This window comes from Vicia villosa, linkage group LG2, assembly GCF_029867415.1.
Source record: "Vicia villosa cultivar HV-30 ecotype Madison, WI linkage group LG2, Vvil1.0, whole genome shotgun sequence".
Taxonomy (NCBI): Eukaryota; Viridiplantae; Streptophyta; class Magnoliopsida; order Fabales; family Fabaceae; genus Vicia; species Vicia villosa.
In genome coordinates, this window is record NC_081181.1 from 174,336,670 (window position 1) to 174,357,072 (window position 20,403).

At 31.7% G+C, this 20,403-nt stretch overlaps 2 protein-coding genes, 1 long non-coding RNA gene and 1 pseudogene across 7 annotated transcripts in view; 3 read left to right on the forward strand and 1 right to left on the reverse strand.

Annotated features, from left to right (window-relative positions):
• The first annotated feature begins 1,778 nt into the window (after positions 1-1,778).
• On the forward strand, positions 1,779-6,538 carry LOC131653016 (plastidial pyruvate kinase 2-like). Its single transcript, XM_058923046.1, has 12 exons — positions 1,779-2,171; positions 2,988-3,275; positions 3,553-3,718; positions 3,889-4,023; positions 4,114-4,224; positions 4,329-4,417; positions 4,703-4,765; positions 5,013-5,188; positions 5,264-5,366; positions 5,481-5,629; positions 5,798-5,906; positions 6,187-6,538. The coding sequence occupies exons 1-12, from the start codon at positions 1,947-1,949 to the stop codon at positions 6,295-6,297; spliced, it is 1,725 nt and encodes a 574-aa protein (XP_058779029.1). The 5' UTR covers positions 1,779-1,946; the 3' UTR covers positions 6,298-6,538.
• A 958-nt stretch (positions 6,539-7,496) lies between these two features.
• On the reverse strand, positions 7,497-9,466 carry LOC131647479 (uncharacterized). The gene is made up of 2 exons (XM_058917367.1): positions 8,853-9,466; positions 7,497-7,752 (listed from the first exon to the last, which is right to left on the reverse strand). The coding sequence occupies exons 1-2, from the start codon at positions 9,269-9,271 to the stop codon at positions 7,647-7,649; spliced, it is 525 nt and encodes a 174-aa protein (XP_058773350.1). The 5' UTR covers positions 9,272-9,466; the 3' UTR covers positions 7,497-7,646.
• Positions 9,467-15,995: 6,529 nt separating this feature from the next.
• Positions 15,996-16,484, forward strand: LOC131650693 (uncharacterized; annotated as a pseudogene).
• Positions 16,485-20,018: 3,534 nt separating this feature from the next.
• LOC131653021 (uncharacterized) overlaps positions 20,019-20,403 on the forward strand; it is a 32,657-nt gene continuing 32,272 nt past the window's right edge. For 4 of the 5 annotated variants that reach the window (XR_009298929.1, XR_009298931.1, XR_009298928.1 and 1 more), the window contains exon 1: positions 20,019-20,226. This is a non-coding gene — a long non-coding RNA (uncharacterized LOC131653021). The remainder of the gene's footprint in view (positions 20,227-20,403) is intronic. The other variant, XR_009298927.1, reaches the window with a different exon arrangement.

Below are 20,403 nucleotides of genomic sequence, written 5' to 3' on the forward strand. Positions count from 1 at the left end.
GAATTAAAAAATCTGCATCATCCGGAAACGCATTAACCTTGAAGGGAGCTTTGGTCATGAACTTTGATGAAGAATCAAAGACTGACGTGAGTTGAGTAGTGTGATCGAAACTTGTTGGTTTCTCCGTTAATGAGGATTTTTGAAGAAAATCTGTGAGATTAGGTTTTGCAATTACTGGTTCTACCTCAATAGTTGCAGGAAATACAGACTCCTCTGAGAACAATGGTGGTTGGTTCTCATACATATTGGTTTGCTTAGGTTGTGTTTCATACAAAACTGGTGATTCTTCTTCTGGGTCCACCACAACATTTGTAAGGAGTAGATGGCTAACTTTGTCATCAACGACATCCACAAGAAAGGAAGTAGTGTTTAAAGACTCCATTGCTTCATATCCTGATTCAATTTCTTCATCTAAATCTTGAAAAAGGTGTCTCCATTCAGATTTAAAATGCCAAATGAATACATCTGCAAATGTATTCCAGGACATCGATGGATGAGATTGGGAGCGCCATTTCCACCATTTTAGAGCACGACCCCTCATTGAGATTTCAACCACCTTCATCTTCTCCTCATCTTCTACAATATTTTTGGCTCTGAAATATTTCTCAGTGGAAAGGATCCACCAATATGCTTCTTCTACACCATAAAAATTCCACACGAATCCCATTTAGCAGGAATGAGATCAAAATGAGAGCACCAATTGATAGGAAGCAATTCCTACCAAGACTATAATCTAGGGTTTGTAATAGAAAAGAGGAAAGAACAATAAAAATAAGCTAAGAAAATTAGAGATAAAAATAACTTGATTTCTTTGATTGATTTTTAAGTGTCAAAGACACTACATATATATATATATATATATATATATATATATATATATATATATATATATATATATATATATATATATATATATAGAGAGAGAGAGAGAGAGAGAGAGAGAGAGAGAGAGGAGGGATCAAATTACACCCGAAGAGTTACACCACGAGTTACACTCGTTCGATAACTACATCTCGAATTAATATTTTTTAAATTCAACCGTTGGATTGAAACATAATATCATATAGATCATACCTATAAAGTTTGAGCTTAATCTATAATGATTTACTATATCATCAAGATATCCAAAGATTAACGTCAAAATGAGCTTTCATATAACGTTAATTTTAATGTAATTCAATGACATAGTAAATCATTATAGATTAAGCTCAAACTTTATAGGTATGATCTATATGATATTATGTTTCAATCCAACGGTTGAATTTATAAAATATTAATTCGAGATGTAGTTATTGAACGAGTGTGACTCGTGGTGTAACTCTTCGGGTGTAATTTGATCCCTCCTCATATATATATATATATATATATATATATATATATATATATATATATATATATATATATATATATATATATATATATATATATATATATATATATATATATATATATATATATATAATACTAATGGATAATAAATAAACTAAAGGCCCATACTACTTAAAGCCCACCTCAATAATATTTTAAGGTCCTAAGGGTATTCTAAAAAGCATTACAACTTAAATAACAATAATATAAATTCTACCTCTTATTAATCATAATCCTTTCTATCATTGTATCTAAAATTTGATTTTAAAATTAAACAAAACAGTCACTCAATTTTAGAACTTTGAATCTATAAGCATTGTCGTTCAACTACTTATCCGGTTATGATTACTTTAGTTATAAATTTATTTTCTTTATTTTATTTTCAAAAAAAAAAAATCAAAACCTAAAAAAAATTGTCTGTGAACTTTGAAGCACTATCCAAGTTTTAAATCATCACATTTCGATGCAACCTATGTTACCTTTGTCTTAGAACCTCCGTCACATTAGCGCCGATTTTTCCAAATCAACCATTTATACCTCTCTCTCTTTTTCCTCAAATCTACTTTCTCTCTCTAACAATGTCTCAAGTTGTCGCCACGCGATCCATCCAAACCACCCTCCCCAGTTCTGGATCTACACATGACAGAGCTCAGAAGCTCTTAAAGCCTCCATCTTTTGCTTCCAAAGTGTTCCAACCAAAAGGGAACAAGTGTTCTAAATTGGTCTTCAGAAGCTCTCATATCAGTGCAAGGAAATCAGCTTCTGTTGAAGTTGTACCTGTGTCACCTGAAGATGATCCAAAGGTTTGTGCTTTTTGAATTTCTTCTTGTTAATGTGTCCAAATTTGAGATTTTGGGGATGGCCCAGAAGATTATATTGATGGAAAATGTATAGGGTGGTGGGTTTTGATAATAGTAATACTCTTTAACCATTTCAAAATGAGCAATATTTTTAATAAATTGTTAGGGTAACCACAGTTACTATAAATGCATATGATGAAAATGGTATTAGTTACCAACAATATGTTATGGACTAACAAGACTCATGAATTACTACTGACTTGGACACTGACACATCCATATCCGTCATACTTTAAGGTCATGGAGAGTTAAATTTAGTCACGAGTGTATGTGTTGTGTGCCCGACTCACCTTCAGTAAGGAGTGTTGATGCTTTGTTCTGACTTGGACATAGACACTGACACCGACACATTCATACTCATCAAATTTTGAGATTATGATTGTTAAATAGAATCACATGTGTATGTGTTGAGTTCCCGATAGACCTTCATTAATAAGTGTCGTGCTTTGTATTGATTTGGACATGACACTGACACTAACTCATCCATACTGGTCAAATTTTGAGATCATGATAGTTAAATAGAATCACATGTGTATGTGTCTTGTGCCCGACACACCTTCAGTAAGAAGTGTCAATGCTTTGTAGAAGACAAATTTTTATAACTAACTATAAAATTTTAGGGATTACTTATTATTTTCATATATTTTAGGATTAAAAAGGAGACAATGCTTGCTTCATGAACTAAATTTGAGGGTTACTCTTTGAGTTTTTTTTTTTTGAAAACTGTTTTGTGACCCTTTGTTGTGTTATGATGAATAGATTGAGGAGCATTTGCAGCGTTTGCGTGGGGTACAGCCATTTGGCGATACTTCTAATGGAATATGGTCTAAACCGACAGTTAAGCGTAAGACAAAAATAGTATGTACCATTGGACCTTCTACCGATACTAAGGAAATGATTTGGAAGTTGGCTGAGGCTGGTATGAATGTTGCTCGTCTAAATATGTCTCACGGTGATCATGCTTCTCATCAAAAAGTTATTGACTTGGTTAAAGAATATAATGCACAATCCAAGGACAATGTTATTGCAATTATGCTTGACACCAAGGTTTGTTCATTTCCCCCCTTTTCTTAAGGGGTTTTAACTGTGTAGTGTGTAGTTTCCTCTGGTTCTATTTATAAGAAAAAGTTAACTTTGTTTATTGAATAACCAGTGTATCTGATCTATATATAGTTCAGAAACGTTATTTATTCAATGAATCTAAAAAGTTAACTTTTCTTATAAATAGCACCAGAGGGAGTATCTCTAAAACATTTTTTTCTTTCGATTCAAATCAAGAGTATTTATTTGCGTGTTATCTGATAAAAAATTTCTTCAATTTCAGGGTCCAGAGGTTAGGAGTGGGGATTTGCCACAACCAATCAATTTGACAACCGGGCAGGAATTCACTTTTACTATTCAGAGAGGTGTTGGAACTGCCGATTGTGTCAGTGTGAACTACGATGATTTCGTCAATGATGTAGCAGAGGGGGACATGATTCTTGTTGATGGTATGGTTATCTACTGATAAGTCAAAATATTCATATTATATACTTCTTCCGGTCTCGATTATAAGTAAAAAGTAATCAACTTTAAGCTTATTAAGAACTTTACAAACTGCTGGATGCGTGCTATACACAAATGATACGTCGATGAACGTATGACACTTTATATGATATAGGTGGTATGATGTCGTTGATGGTTAAGTCGAAGACAGAGACTTTAGTGAAATGTGAAGTTGTTGATGGAGGAGAGCTTAAGTCAAGGAGACATTTGAATGTTCGAGGGAAAAGTGCAACATTGCCTTCAATAACAGGTTCGAATTCGTATTTCTTAATCAATTCTTGTTGGTTTTACGGTGGTTTCGTAATATGGATATAATCTTCTTCACTTTGATTTGTTGCAGAGAAGGATTGGGATGATATCAAATTCGGAGTGGATAACAAAGTTGATTTTTATGCTGTTTCCTTTGTTAAGGATGCCGAAGTTGTTCATGAATTGAAGAATTATTTGAAGAGTAAATATCTAACAAAAATTATTGATTTTTCAATTTTACCGATTATTTTGTTGCTTATTTATATTATGAATATGATGAATTTCTCATTCGATTTAATACTGTAGGTTGTGATGCTGATATACATGTCATTGTAAAAATTGAAAGTGCGGATTCTATACCGAATTTGCATTCAATTATCACTGCATCCGATGGGGTACTAGCTATTCCTCATATTATTTCTTTATGCTTCATGCTTGATCATGTGGATTCGTTGGAATATGTTGTAAATAAAAAAACTTTTCTAGTTGGATTAACACTTATCATATAAGTGCTTATGTATAAGTTATTTATATGACAAAATATAAAACAAAATGAAACTGTTTTCATACAAGTTATAAGTTGTTTTATCTTTGAGAGCTTTTGATTGTTGATAGAGATTGTAGAGTGCTTTGATACTAGTTGTTGATGTGGACCTGTCTACTTTTGCCATCTTGTTTAGGCTATGGTTGCCAGAGGAGATCTTGGCGCCGAGCTCCCTATTGAAGAGGTTCCGCTTTTACAGGTAAAGATGGTTATCAACTGTTATCATTCTATGAAGCACCGGCACAAACATTGGACACGACCCTTATGTTGACACGTCAACAAGCAATTGAATGTTATTACATGTATCAGCGTTGTGTCCATGTTGAACAAGAACAAATGTTATACATCAGACATGTTTTCAATTTGAAGTGCCGGTGCTATATAGGTGTTATTGTGTAACTTAGGTTGAAGTTAAGCTCATTGTAAGTCTTTACGATCTTATGTAGGAAGAGATAATCAACTTGTGTCGTAGCATGGGAAAGGCTGTGATTGTTGCAACGAATATGCTTGAAAGTATGATTGTTCATCCAACTCCAACTAGAGCTGAGGTATCAGATATAGCTATCGCTGTTCGAGAAGGCTCTGATGGAATAATGCTGTCCGGAGAAACCGCTCATGGAAAGTATGTAGTTATTCAATTGAGTTTTATTTAACTATTATCAACCGAAAAATAATTATTCAATTTATTTGAATGCAGGTTCCCGCTAAAAGCTGTGAAAGTGATGCACACTGTAGCGTTACGGACAGAAGCCACAATACAAGGCGGTCAAATGCCACCTAACATTGGTCAAGTGTTCAAGGTCGAAAGTCGATCTATTTTGTACCACATTTCTTGATTCTTAATCCATGTCACTCTTCTCATTTGAATGTCAAAACTAAAAGTTGTATTTTATTATTTTTTTTGTTCTATGCAGAATCACATGAGTGAGATGTTTGCATACCATGCAACCATTATGTCTAACACACTAGGAACCTCTACCGTCGTCTTCACTCGAACAGGTTTCATGGCTATCCTACTCAGTCACTATCGTCCTTCTGGCACGATATTTGCTTTCACAGACGAGTGAGTTATTTTCTTCCCTTTTCTCTTATTGATGAAAACAAATTTACACGCATGAAGTTGTGTTTTTCTGTTGTTTTATCTGAATTGACTTCTGTTGTTTTTTGACACGTGTATCTGTAAAATTGAAATTAATTTGCATTTACTTACGTACTTTTGGTGGACATGCAGGAAGAGGGTACAACAAAGACTGGCTTTGTATCAAGGAGTTTGCCCTGTATACATGGAGTTCAGTGACGATTCCGAAGAAACTTTCACAAGAGCCTTGGATTTTCTACAGGTAACTTTGAAAGACTTATAAAAAAATCAGAGTTAATATGGCCAACCAAGCATTACTTACCTTCTTGCCAGACTCCGAAGTACTAGAGTCCTTTTCACTGGAAACTGTAGCGTTAAAACTTATGAAACACAGACACGGCCTAACACTGACACGTCAGCGCCGATAATAATTTGAAAAAAAAGTAAATTAAATGTAATCACTAGTGTCAGTGGCGTTGTCGGACACGGACACTGATTTTAGAGTGCTTAAACTAAGATATTTGTATGATATGAATATGCAGAAGCAAGGAATGGTTAAGTTAGGAGAAGAAGTTGCACTTGTACAAAGTGGTAGACAACCCATATGGAGATTCCAATCCACTCACAACATTCAAGTCAGGAAAGTTGAATAAACAAGAAGAAAGAATGGATGGAGAAAAGCCACTAATAATGTTTCAAGACACTTATTTAGAATAATAACATCATCTTATTATTATTATTATTATTAGTGCCCCTGTTGGTTTGTTTCCTTCATAGGTTTCTTATTCTCTTCCATTATTACATTTTATGAAATTTTGGGAGAAATTGAAATGAGTAGTGATTTCAGTAATCTTGGAGTGAAATTATAACAATAATTGCAGCAATCTATTTTAATTTGGCCTTATGTTTTTGCCTTGTCAGTCTAATTATAAAGATTCCTTTTACAATATTTGTCTTAGATTATTTGTTGTATGAGTATATCAGGACAACATTTATTAACCTTTTTTTTTAGTAAAATGTTTTTATTTATTGTGTTAATAATTTATTTAGTTATGCTTTTGTAAATGAAGTTTATTTTATTATTGAAAACAATTAATTGTATCGTTAAGAAGAATGAATCATAGACCTAATGAGCTAGGCCACATACTATACTACGATATAAAGGTAATTATAAATATTATATTTATAGTCCATTATAACATTTATTTTTTATAAATATTATATGAAACAGAAAAATTACAAGCATCTAAAAAATAAAAATTAGCACTTTCTTTTTATTAAAAAAAAAAACTGAAATATATGTAATAAGAAAAATAAAAAAAGATAAAAAAATACTGAAATATATGTAATAAGAAAAATAAAAAATACTTTTTTTGAATATTGTAAGACAATATATAAAATATGACAAGTTTATATAAGAGTTTAAAGATAGTGCACTAAAATAGTTGTACACATACAACCAATTAAAATGCTTTAATTTGTCATGTAATTTCAATTTTTTAAAATTAATAAAATTTATTTTGATACATGTCTCTCATTGAATGAGAGTGTAAAAATATTTTACACTGTCAATGCATTTCTCTTTTTCTCTTTATATAAAATGGGAAAATTTTATTCAATATATAAATGGTCAATGATTCAAACATTTTATATTGAAGAGTTTGAATCAATATGTTGAATATATTTGAAATTAATAACAATTTCTATGGAAAAATTTCTTCAAAGACAATTTTATATAAAATGGGACAATTATTGTTAAGTTGTTGAAACATTTTTGGATCTTTGTATTTGCCTTTTAATTTTTAAGAAATTATTATTTATATTATCTTAAAATTCAGCACCGAACAAAATATCTACAAAACCATGAAAATCATCTCATAAAACATTTTCTGTAGTCCTTTCATTAGAATCAAATTTGACATGAAAATGAATGATTTAACAAACTATTTCCAACAAGAAACTATGCCATTGTATGTTTGAAAGTAGATAGCAAAATGGCTATTTATGGTCCTCCAAGCACAGCATTCTCAATGTCTTCTCTGCTTAAAGCATAACTGAATCTCCTTTCTACATCTTTTTCAAGATTCCCAGGTCCACTCTTCAAATACCTGCATCAAATCATAACTTATGTGAATTTATCGACTGAAATAAGCACGTGTGAAACTGTTTGGATGAGCCTTTGCAAACAACTTATATACATAAGCTATTTTCAACTTATTTTTATAAGCTCTCAATGACAGCTTATATGAAACAGTATGGCATTATATTAGCACCATTAATATAATGTCCTTGTATTAGTTTAGAAACATCTTCAATCAGTGCAGAATACAAGATTCAGTTCTATTATATAAAGCACGGCCACAACACTGACTCTGACACATCAAGTCGTCAACGCCAATAATAATTTGATAAAACGGACGTGATTTAATGTAACAACTAGTGATTTCAAGTTCCAATGCCATGGTTCATATTAAGGATTATAGAGTGTTATATTGCTGTCAACTTTACATCCAATTAAGAACACGTGTATAAAATCAATATCTTACTCAGGTTTACTTCGGCGATATTATATTTGACCTAGTAAATGTTAGTGCACCGGAACAGCAACCACAACATCAATGTGAATGTTCGGTATAACCCTGTTTGGACCAAACCTTTAAGGCCCGACTCAAGATCCCTAATCAGGAACCTGCCTCTTCGTTTAGCTCGGTTATAAGTCACATTGTACATTACCATAACGAGAAACCCCCGCGACTTGAAGTGGAGCACTTGGATAAAGGGCTCTATAATACAGGATTGTGGAGAACATAATCTCATGAGCAAAGAAGGGGGAAGACTTCAAGCCACAATGCCATAGGTCTAGTAGACTTCAAATTCTACTAGGTTATAGAACTATCATAGCGCAGCTATCAACAACACTTTATGCTAAACTTCTTTTCATTCCACTAAGTGGAGTCGACTTATGCTCTATCCAGAACCATGCTTCAATCCATGTAGTTGAACTCTCCACCAAATTCCAACTCAAATATTCAAACCTCAAAAACCAATTGAGCAATTTTGAACCACACAAGGGTAGATAACAAATCACCTTGTGTACACATTCATACATACACCAACATGATAAACATTTAAAACCTCAAGAACCCCAAACACAGAAGCAAGAACACAAAAGAAAAACCTTAAAAGAGAAAGAAAGAAAGAAACTAACCTAATGTAGATATCAGTGGCATCAAGCGAAAGGTGAGCATGCCAATCAGGCTTATTCACAAACCACAAAGCCCTATCATCCTTACTCTGATTAAACCCCAAACTCTTCAACCACGCCTCAATACAAGGCAAGCTATGTGAGTAGAGAGGTTTTGCCTTCTCAGGTAGTTTCTGAAGCCACTCATCTTCAGGAACTAACGGTTCTTCTGATTCTGCTGAAGCTTCAGATGACTTGCAGAAAACAGTGGTGGTGATGGGTTTTCTGAGGGAAATGGAAAGTGGGTTGTGAAAAAGAAAGGGTTTTGCGAAAAGGGTTGTGTGAAAGATTGGATTTTGAGAGAAAATGGGTGGAGAGATTGAAGACGAAGGGAATGAGGATGAGAGAGTGTTTGTGAATGTTGAGGATGAAATGGTGAACATGTTTTTTTTGTTTTTGTTAATGTGTGATAATGTGTGGGTTTTTTTTTATGTTTGGTTTGTTATTTGTGTGATGAATTTGGAATTGGAAGAATGAAGAATGAGAAAGAAAATGGAAATTTGGACAGGGAGTTTGAAAAAAGCTGGATTGTAGGAGATGGTTGAGGAGTGTTATCCTGCAAATGGGTGTTTGAAGGGTAATTTTGTCATATCCAATCATTTTGATCATAAAAACTCTACTTTTATTTTAGGCCAAATTAGTCATTAGGTTCATCAACTTTAAGCAACGGAGTTTCGCTTTGGTCCCCTAACTAAAAAATATTACTTACGAGTCTCTTAACTCTATTTTTGTTAAATTTTTAGGTCCTTTATGTTAGTAGGGTGAAAAAAAAGGTTAACTGAGGCTTAGGTGGCATGACAGGTAAGTAAGGTGTACACTATTAACTCAATTTTAAACGATTCTAGGGTACATTCTTCATTATCCTTCTTAGTAATTATCCACTATTCATATTCCACCTTTTGCTCTTGCATGTCTTCTCCATTTTCTTCTACGACTTACACTAAAATTACCATCTACCATTAGTGCTTCATTATCAAATGCAAGCAGTGCTTCAATGTCAAACAACAACAACAACAAAAGCTTTGGATCAGTGCTTCGAAGAAACGGGAGAATGGAGTGTTTTTGCCAACATGAAAGTGTGTTGCATTTTGTGAGTGCTGTGAACATTGTCAACTATGGGAGAAAATTTTGGGGTTGTAGAAATTACATAAATCACTTGGATAAGAGCTGTAATTTTTTCAAGTGATTAGGTGATGAATTTGTTGATGAAAGGGATTTGAAGCCTGATAAACAAAAGAAGAAAATTAACAAATTGAAGAATAAGGTTATACACATTAGAGGATGGTTGAAAATGTCCATTGTGTTTGGATGTTGAGCTTCGGATTAAACATTGTGTTTGTAACAATGTATTTCAATTAGGATGATGTGTAATGTTTTCAATTGGGATGTTGAGCTTAGGGTAATGAAGTGTACTATTTACCGATTATGAATGTACTATATTTTTACATTATGAATGTTGGTTTATGAATGTACTTTGTTTGTAACAATGTTTGTTGGTTTAAGATTTAATGTTATAGTCAGTTTGTTCATAATTCTGTGCATAATTTTTGTTCATTTTCTCTGCATAACATTTGTAAATCAGTAACAGAAGGCCATAAAGAACATATGAATTGACATTATAAGCCTCAACAATTATCAATAACAAAATGTCATTATAAGGCATATACATATATAACATTCCAAAAAGTGATACAAAAAGGCATTAATTGCCATTGTCAGCAAGCCATTATAAGGCATATAGAAAACATTAAAAAAAGACATTTAAAAGCCATTGTCAATAAGTCATTATAAGGCATGTCAATAACATTACAAAAGGGGCATTATAAGCCTAAACTCAACAATAGTCAATACTGTTGGGGGGGAGTTATTTTTAGTAGGGAGCATTGATACAAAGTTGACGAACAAGCACCTTTGTAGGAGATACACCACTTATCAACCTAAAACCTTAAGGTGATAGGTGAGTGGATTCTCCCACTTATATATGCTTAAGTCTCCACATTCCTATCCAATGTGGGACTATTTCCCCACTTACTCACACTTGCTATATTATTCCAACAAATACGCCATTATAAGGCATTTCAAAATGATAAAAAAACATCATAACAAGCATCAAGGTTGACTTGATACAGGCTTCCCAGCCTTCTGCAGTTTTTTTTGTGGCGGAGGCTGACTTGAAACAAGTGGTGGTGGAGGCTGACTTGAAACAAATGATGGTGGAGGCTGTGTTGAAATAGGTGGTGATAGAGGCTGACTTGACACAGATGGTGGTGCATGTCTTGTTGCTTGTGTAAGTTTGCAGGTGGACTTGTCGTGACCATCCTGGTGGCAACAACTGCACTTAATTCCATGTCTTGCTCTTTTCAAATGGGCCTCATCTCTCCAGCTTCTCTATTTCTATTTTTTGGGCCTTCTAAGGTGTCTCTTTATTGGTGGTGGCTGGATATCAACAACATCAAATTTCGTCCATAAAGAGACATCATTAACTGGATAAATAACTAGTTCATAGCATCCTTCATATCGTTCCATCTTATAACATTCAGGTACAAAATCATCAATTTGTAAATGTTGATCCTTCATGCAAGACATTGCATGAAAACATGGCAACCCATTCAACATCCACACTCTCTCTTTTGAAGATTGACAACATGTTTTTCTCCATTGAGTGAAATATGCCTAACCTCGTAGTCATGTTCACCTGCATGCCTATAAAACAATGAATAAGCCAATTTAATGACATGAATATTGAACATAAAACATAATGAATATTACCTAACAATCCAATGATTGGTTTTCTGTGACTCCCTTACCATCCTTCTTTTGATGTTTAGTATAATGCTACCTTCATACTTGCCAATCTTTTACATATTAGACTCCCATCTCATCATTAGATACACTATAATTTCTTCAAGCATTATCATAATTGGCTTGGATCTAGAAGCTACAAACACAGAGTTCAAAGCCTCAGAGATATTATTGACCAGAGTGTCACATTGTGTGCTTGGCAGGAACCTTGATTTGCTCCAAAATCTGGGAGAAATTTTTATGAGATGTTTGAATGCTTCTTCATTAAATCCCTTTATTTAAAGCATTGTTTTCTCCCATGCATTCACATAACTGGAAGTTGCAGCCCTCCACGTTAATTCCTTCAATTTTAGGCTAGGGAACTTCTTCCTAAAGTTACTATACAAAATTCTGCTACAATGAAAGGACTGATGTTAGAAATGTATAAGAATTCAGGGATTGATGTGAAAATTGTATTAGAATACAGGGACTGATGTGAAAACTGTATTAGAATTCAGAGACTAACACAGACTATCAAACATTACCTAACACAAAATCTCTGATCAACATTACCAAGTAACTCCTCAATAGCTGGCAACAAACCCTACAGTTAGTAAAAATGTTAGGATGCTTAAAACATTTGGTGAAACATGTGGACTAAGTAAAATTCAAGGTGAGAGTTAACCTTTTGTTGATGACTTATGAAAGTATGAGTTTTGCACAATCTAATTCCTCTCAAATTAGTTGTCAATAATTCTAAGAGCCAGCTCCACATTTCCAAACTCATTGGTCCCCACAATTTTACCCTCTTGCACCACATCCACAATATCTTCATTAACTCCTAAGTCAACTCCCTCTTCCACAACACCTTCTCTATTGTTTAAGTAAACTCCTTCTTCATGCACAATATCTTCATTAACTTCTTCATGTACAATATCTACATTAACTTCTACTTCAATCTTGTCATCATTCACAACATTTTCATTACCTCCTAATTCAGCACCCACATCCACAATAACTTCATCATTTAATGATAACGAAAGTATTGGTTTAACAATAGTGTTAGGTTGTGAAAGAGGATGTGTAACATATAAATGACACTCCTTAATAATCATTGCAAATGTTCTCATCCTATCAGTTCCCTTGTCATCTTCCAACAACACAAAATCATAAACAATATCATCATAATACCAAAGTCTATCTATAATTGGATAACCTCCTAACTCTTTTAAGTTGCCTAAAATTTCAAAGTAACTCAAGTAATCCGGATGAACATACCAAATAGTCTCTAACCCTTCATACCCTGACTTTGTAAAGTTAGCAAACTCCCTAGAAAACTCACTAGAGTGATGAACAACACATTTAAACCTATTCACCATTAACGATTCAACCTACACAAGATAACAGAAGAACTAAGGAAGATGGCTAAATAAAAAAGTTCTAGTTTTTAGTAGGTTACATATGAGAAATCATACCTTGGTTTCTTCGTTAATCGTGAACAACGACTTCGTACCCCCGGTGAAATCTTGCAATCGTCTTCAATGGATTTGTAGTTGCGTTATTTTCTTCACATAAATCTTCTGCCTAGGGGTGCACATGAGTCGATTTAAGTTGAATTCAGCCAAAACCATAACCCAACCCGTACATGGTACACTGGTTTGGGTAAGGCAAAATAACCACCGACAATATCAATGGGTTGGTTTGGGTAAAACCACAAATTTTTGGGTTGGATAGTGGGTTACCCAATATTTTTTTTCTTATATAATTATTATTAATGATATGTCACATTTTTTTCTTAATAAATAGTTTAACATATCACTGCTATTTTTTTAAACATCAAATATCCAAATGTACAACGAAATTTATCATAAACATATATTTGTAAAAACCAAAGTCACATTACAATAAAACCTAGAATAGCATAAAATACATGTAACTTACTAGAATTAGCATCAAAATAATTAAAGTGTATCATCCTAAATAAGTTAAAATCATTATTTACTAAATAAAAGATGTTCAAAAGGTTGAAATCGAAGCAAGCAAAATTAAAAACATCAAAGTCATCACTTGTTAAATTACAAAAAAGAGAAAAAAATGTAATCACTCAATAATCCATGGGTTTTATGGGTTGGGTGTGGGTTTACCCATAACCAAATTATTTTGAATGAGTTTTCATTTTTTAAAAACCGTATTCACCCAATAACCCGACTCGCCCCACTTTTTTGAGTCGGTTTGAGTGGGTTTACCCAACCCATAAACATCTCATACTTCTGCCCTAACCTAACCATTTATTGATGGAAGATGGTAGGTGGAAGAAGGAAGCTGGAGGGTGGAATGGTTTTTCCACTTCTATCGTTTTTCCTAACCCATCACAGAAATTTTTAATTTCACATATTTTTGCAGCAATTTTAAAATAATGTTTTTCCACATGAGATATAGAAATTCCAGCATGAAATTTTTATACGATTTTCAACAAAAAATTAACAAAGAGGACTTAAAGGTTAACGAAAGTGATGTTAAGGGATGCATGAATAACATTTTTTATTAGAGGATCAAAGAGAAATTTCTTATAAAATTAAGTGGCTAAATTAAGCATCAAACCTTTATTGTACAACAATTTTTATGAAAAGTTGAATTTTTTAGTTATTTAACTATTTAATTATACTCCGTCTTTTAAAAATGATATAGTGCACAATTTTTAATTATACTCCGTCTTTTAAAAATGATATAGTGCACAATTGTTACAGCATTATCTCCATCTTTTATATTTTTAATTAGATACATGTATTACAATACAAAATTTATTTTTGTTATAAAATGTAACATTAACTAGGAATCATTTGATAGGTTAATAAAATATATAACAATTAATATCTTATAAAAATTTGTCGAATTAGTTGATTTTGATGTGTCTCATGAGTATATTAGATAGTTTCTGATTAGTGCATAATATTGTAGACGTGATTTAAACGAAAATAGTTTCTAATCTAATATTAAATTTTGTTTATATATGATTAGAGATGATAATTTGACCCATTTTCTTGATGGACATTTGCAAAAATATTCACAATAAATAGGGTAAAAATCTGCAAAAATATATACTGATATGGACTCGAGAAATTATCCACTAAAATAAGCAAACACCGATGCGGATATGAGCACTTTAGTACCCAATCTGCCCTATATTCGTGTACTATATATTTTAATTTAGGCGAAATGCCCCTTTTGGTCCCTTAACTATACCCACTGGCAGTGTTTTAAAAACCGGACCGGTCATCAAACTGGTGAGGGTACTGAGTCACTGGTTTATCGGTCGAACCACTGGATCACTGGTCGAACCGCACGACCAAATCGGCTTAAACCGGATAACTCGGTTGAATAGACCTGTCATTATATAGGTATAAAACCGGTCGAACCGAATGATTCAGTCTCTAAAAAAATATAACTAGCTTTTAAATTTTTTAAAAATATCATATCATAAATTCACAATTTCATAACTTAAATTCAAATTTTAAACAAAGGTATCACACATAACAAAATAGTAAAAAATTACAAAGTCTAATTACAACATAATCTAAACAAAGTCTAACTACAACATAATCTAATTGAATAGTTTATAACAAAATAACTCCAATGTGTACCAAATTTAATTCAAAATAGGATCCTCCTAAAAAGAAAATCAAATAAAATTCAATATGTTTATGCTATTTAAGAAAATTTATTAGCAAAGATAACAAATGGACAATAAAGTTTTTAATTTGTCACTAACGAAAAAAACTATGTGAGAATGCTATTTAAGTAATACACTACTAAATATATTAAAAAAAAGTAAAAAAATTTTTTTAAAAAAAAGTTAAAAAAAAAAGCAATTAAACCGCCGGTTTTCAGGTTTTCCCGGTTTTCACCGGTTTGATGACATACCCGATCCGACTATTGAACCAGACCGGTTACCTGGCCGGTTCCCGGTTCGACCGGTCCGACCGGTCCGGTTTTTAAAACACTGCCCACTGGTTCACTTTGGTCCCTCAATTAATTTTCGTGCCATTTTGGTCCTTTAAGTTTCTTAACATATCCACGTTTGTCCTTCAGTTAGTGAACCGTTAGTCAAAGTTCAAAAAAAGCGTCCAACTGGCATTTTGTTTAATGACGTGGGCAAGTGAATTCCAGATGGCAGTGAAATGCATATGTGTACAACCTAATGTAAGGGTTATCTTTATAATTTAAACTTATGTTAAACTAAGGTAAATAGTAAAGGGTTTGAGTGGGTTGATCGATAAGAAAAAGTTGCTGCTTCCAATTCCAATCGCGTTGCGGTCGTTGTTATGGATGTACTCCCTGTTAGCAAGCTACGCCTCTTCAGACGAAAAAGAAGACCACCAATAACCACCTCAACATCAATCAATCTCATCCAAAACGACATCGTCCCTTTTCCACTATCTTCCTCCGCCCAAATCATATTCCTCCTCTTCTCTCTTCAACTTTCTTCCTCCTCCCAAACAACCCTCCTCAGATACACTTTCAACTACTCCCTCCAATTTCACCGGAATCTCTTCTCTCCCAAAACCTAAATCCCAAATCCATGAAAAACCCAAAAGACTCGTTCAATCCAAACCCCTAATCATTCCTTTATCGAAATCCAATCTTCAAGAGGATGAAGATGATGACGACGGAGAAGAAGAACAAAACAGAAGAAGAAAGTTGGAGTCTTCCCTTCAAACTCCATCGATGAAATTATTCTTATTCAACGTCATAACACCCAGAAACTCTTCCACTCTTGGTGTTCAATCAACCTGTGGCTTTGGCCTTCATCGTTAATGTGCAGATCCAGTGCGAGGCACACAAATGTTTTACTCAGAGGAGCTGTTTTCCTATCCTTCACTATCAACTTTTTCACGTATGATTGAAGCAGTAACGGATCTTGTTTCTTCGATTCGTTTATTCCACCATATTGAATCTCGATTCACCATCTGTTTTAGTTGTTCAATTTTAATCTTTTCACCATCTGTTTTTTGAAGTAAATATACTAGATTATTTTCTGAGTTGAAACGTGATTTTGCAAAACTGAGTTGAAATGTGATTTTGAAAAGTGATTAGAGATGAATAATTGAACGCTTTTGTCAAAGAAGCTGAAAATTTGCGTTTTGAAAAGTGATTCTTCTCTCAAGCTGAAAAATTTCCAATCTCTATTTCACAATGCAAACTATCGTCCTTTTCTTTCTAATCCTTATTTTCATTTTTTTTATTTTTTATTTAAGTTAAATTGATGCCACCTGTTAGCTTTTAATTGGTCTTGGTTCAAATGATCAGTTACAGTAACTACTCAGCTGCCACGTAGACATTGTTTACTGACGTTTGAGGAAAATAGAAGAAATAACTTATATGTATCTATTAAAAATTTAAAGGACTAAAGTGACACAAAAAAAATTAAGGGACCAAAGTGAACTAGAGGGTATAGTTAAGGGACCAAAAGAGATATTTTGCCTTTAATTTATTTTCTTTTACAATAATGTATGTCTATCAATTTTAAAAAATATATTTATATATTTATTTATTTCATAATTTAATAATTTTTTCAATATTTTTCAAAATTTAAATAACATATAAAATATGAGAAAATGAGTGATGTACTTTTACACTGTCGACCAATCACAATCATTTATCCAATTAAATCACTCATTTAATGTAACTTTTTTAATGACTTGACATACAGACAGTACATATCTATTTAACTCGTAAGTATTTGTGAATAGTCGTGATCCATATATAAAATATTGAGAAAAGAGGTGATCCACTGACACACTGTAAAATATTTTTTACATTGTCAATAATCACCATCATTTATTCAATTAAACCATTCTTTTATTTAAAAAAAATATTAATGACATGGCAGTGTGATAACTTTCTATTGGATGAGAGTGTAAAATATTTTACACCATGCATTACCTTTTAACATTTAATATTTAATATTTTAATAAGTAATTTCAGATTTCCTTTAATATTCAATATTTTGATGAGTCACTTCATGTTCCTGTTAATATTCAATATTTGAATCAGTAACTTCAGGTTCCCGTTAATATTCAATATTGTGTGTTCAGTAACTTCATGTTCTCGTTAATATTCAATATTTAATAAGTAACTTCAGGTTCTTGTTAATATTCAATATTATGATCAATAACTTCATGTTATTGTTAATATTCACTATTTTAATCAGTAACCTCATGTTCCCTTTAATATTCAATATTTTAATCAGTAACTTCAGGTTCCCATTAATATTCAATATTTTGATAAGTAACTTCATGTTCCCGTTAATATTCAATACAAATAATCAGTAACTTCATGTTCTCGTTAATATGCAATATTGTGATCAGTAACTTCATGTTCCCGTTAATATTCATTATTTTGATTAGTAACTTTATGTTCCCGTTAATATTCAATATTTTAATCAGTAACTTCAGGTTCCCGTTAAAATTCAATATTGTGATTAGTAACTTCATGTTCCCGTTAATACTCAATACAAATAATCAGTAACTTTAGGTTCCCGTTAATATGCAATATTGTGATCAGTAATTTCAGGTTCCCGTTATTATGCAATATTGTGATCAGTAGCTTCATGTTTCCGTTAATATTCAACTTCATGTTCCCGTTAATATTCAATATTTTAATCAGTAACTTCAGGTTCCCATTAATATTCAATATTGTGATCAGTAACTTCATGTTTCCGTTAATATTCAATACAAATAATCAATAACTTCAGGTTTTCGTTAATATGCAATATTGTGATCAGTAACTTCAGGTTTCCGTTAATATGCAAAGATAAATGTTTTTAAGTGTGAAAAATTAATCAATATTTGAATCAATAGTAAAGTTGTTATCGCTTATAACAATAATATATTTTTGTATATAAAAATATTTTAATAAACAATATGTTTTTCCCCGTTTATAAATATTATTTTTGTTTTGACATTGTTTATAAAAATATTTGAATTAATAATAAAGTTGTTGTCGTATATAAAAATATTTTAAACAATAATGTATTTCTGTCCGTGTATAAATATTATTTTGTTTTTTACTACATTAGAAATAATGTATCATACATGTTTTGTCTTCCATTGTGATAAAAAAATACCACACAAATCCGCTACATATTTTCTAACACGCCGCCCCATACTTCCTGATCCATCTTATTATCAAATTTCACCATTAAAAAACATAATAAAATACTTTCTTATCCTAAAATGTTGTAATTAAAAAAAAATAAAAAAATATTATGAATAAAAAACAATATTTAAATATTTAATATTATAGGAAAAATAATATTTTATATTAATGACTAATCCAACTCATAATATCTATCACTATCATAAAAAGATATTATATAATTAATACATAGATTAATTAATTAATATAAATATAATATAATTTTAGAATCAATAAGCAAGATAATAAAAATATAACTTTATGTTCCAAAATCAAAAGAAAAGATGAAATCTATGTTTTATATATATTTACAATAAAAAAGAAAATCTAACTTTATTTTCCAAAAAAAAAAAATTGTAACCAAGAAATTTGAAAGGAAGAGTGTGAAGTTGGAAAAAAGACGTGGTTACCAAGACCAAAACCAAAAAGTCAATTTATGAGTTAATCAAAAGTTTAGAACTTACAAGAAGCAATAAGAGCATTAGAGTCCGTTTGGTGCGTATGATATGATAGAAACATGATAGGATATCAAGCAAGATAAGGATAAGATATGATACAATTTGGTTGACACATGATAACACATAATATATATATATATATATATATATATATATATATATATATATATATATATATATATATATATATATATATATATATATATATATATACTTGTAAAACAACTATATTTTTTAAAAATTATTTTGTAAAATATTTTTAAATTTTTAATTGGTAAAAAAGTTATAATTAAAAAAAATTTATTGACACTATTGAGTAAATAATTTTAATTTTTTTTGAAAAAGATCATGAATTCATATTTTTAAAATTTTAATAATTATTTTATTTTTTAATATTCTAATTTTTTTATTTTATTAAATTAATTATTAATATTTTTAATTTAATATTAAATTAATTTTTATTTATATTTTGTGATATTTAATTTTTTATTTTAAATTATATATTATAGGACTAAATTAGTAAATCATTTTCTTATTCTATCCTGCTGAATTCTAAGGCAGCTCATATTCAAGATAACAATTTAAACTAGTGAGGGATAAGTTTCAGGATTAACTTATTCTACTTTCTGTATCAATAAACACTGATTGAGATAGAATATGATCCAGATATCCTATCCTTGTCTTTTATCCTGCGCAACGGGCTCTTAAAGTTTTTCCGGAAGAATGAATTTTATTACACTTTCATTGGACAAACAAAAACTCCTTTCAGAATGCTTTTGCTTGATAAACCTGACGTCGCCGGTCACCGCAACACGCTTCCAGCGACGGTCAATCAAGCTCCATCGGCTGAGACGGTCCTTTTCACTGATCACAAATTCACAGCATCACCGCTTCAATCCAAGGTCACTCTCAATTTCTCCATATCCGTGTCTGAATTTTTCAATTATTTGTATACATGCTTGCTTATAGAAATACAAATTCCAAATAATTTATATTGTTGAATTATGAGAAGCATTGTGTTTTTAAAGATTCAATGTTGAATATTGGTTAACTTTACATAATCGTGAAGGTCGTAATTC

What these genes read in the sequence shown, in the direction of transcription:
- LOC131653016 (XM_058923046.1), top strand. Translation starts at nt 1,947, where the DNA reads ATGTCTCAAGTTGTCGCCACGCGATCCATCCAAACCACCCTCCCCAGT. An exon ending in AACATTGCCTTCAATAACAG is followed by an intron (nt 4,024 to 4,113) that starts GTTCGAATTCGT and finishes GATTTGTTGCAG; the next exon opens with AGAAGGATTGGGATGATATC. An exon ending in ATTGAAGAATTATTTGAAGA is followed by an intron (nt 4,225 to 4,328) that starts GTAAATATCTAA and finishes TTAATACTGTAG; the next exon opens with GTTGTGATGCTGATATACAT.
- LOC131647479 (XM_058917367.1), bottom strand. Translation starts at nt 9,271, where the DNA reads ATGTTCACCATTTCATCCTCAACATTCACAAACACTCTCTCATCCTCA. An exon ending in GCCACTGATATCTACATTAG is followed by an intron (nt 7,753 to 8,852) that starts GTTAGTTTCTTT and finishes GATTTGATGCAG; the next exon opens with GTATTTGAAGAGTGGACCTG.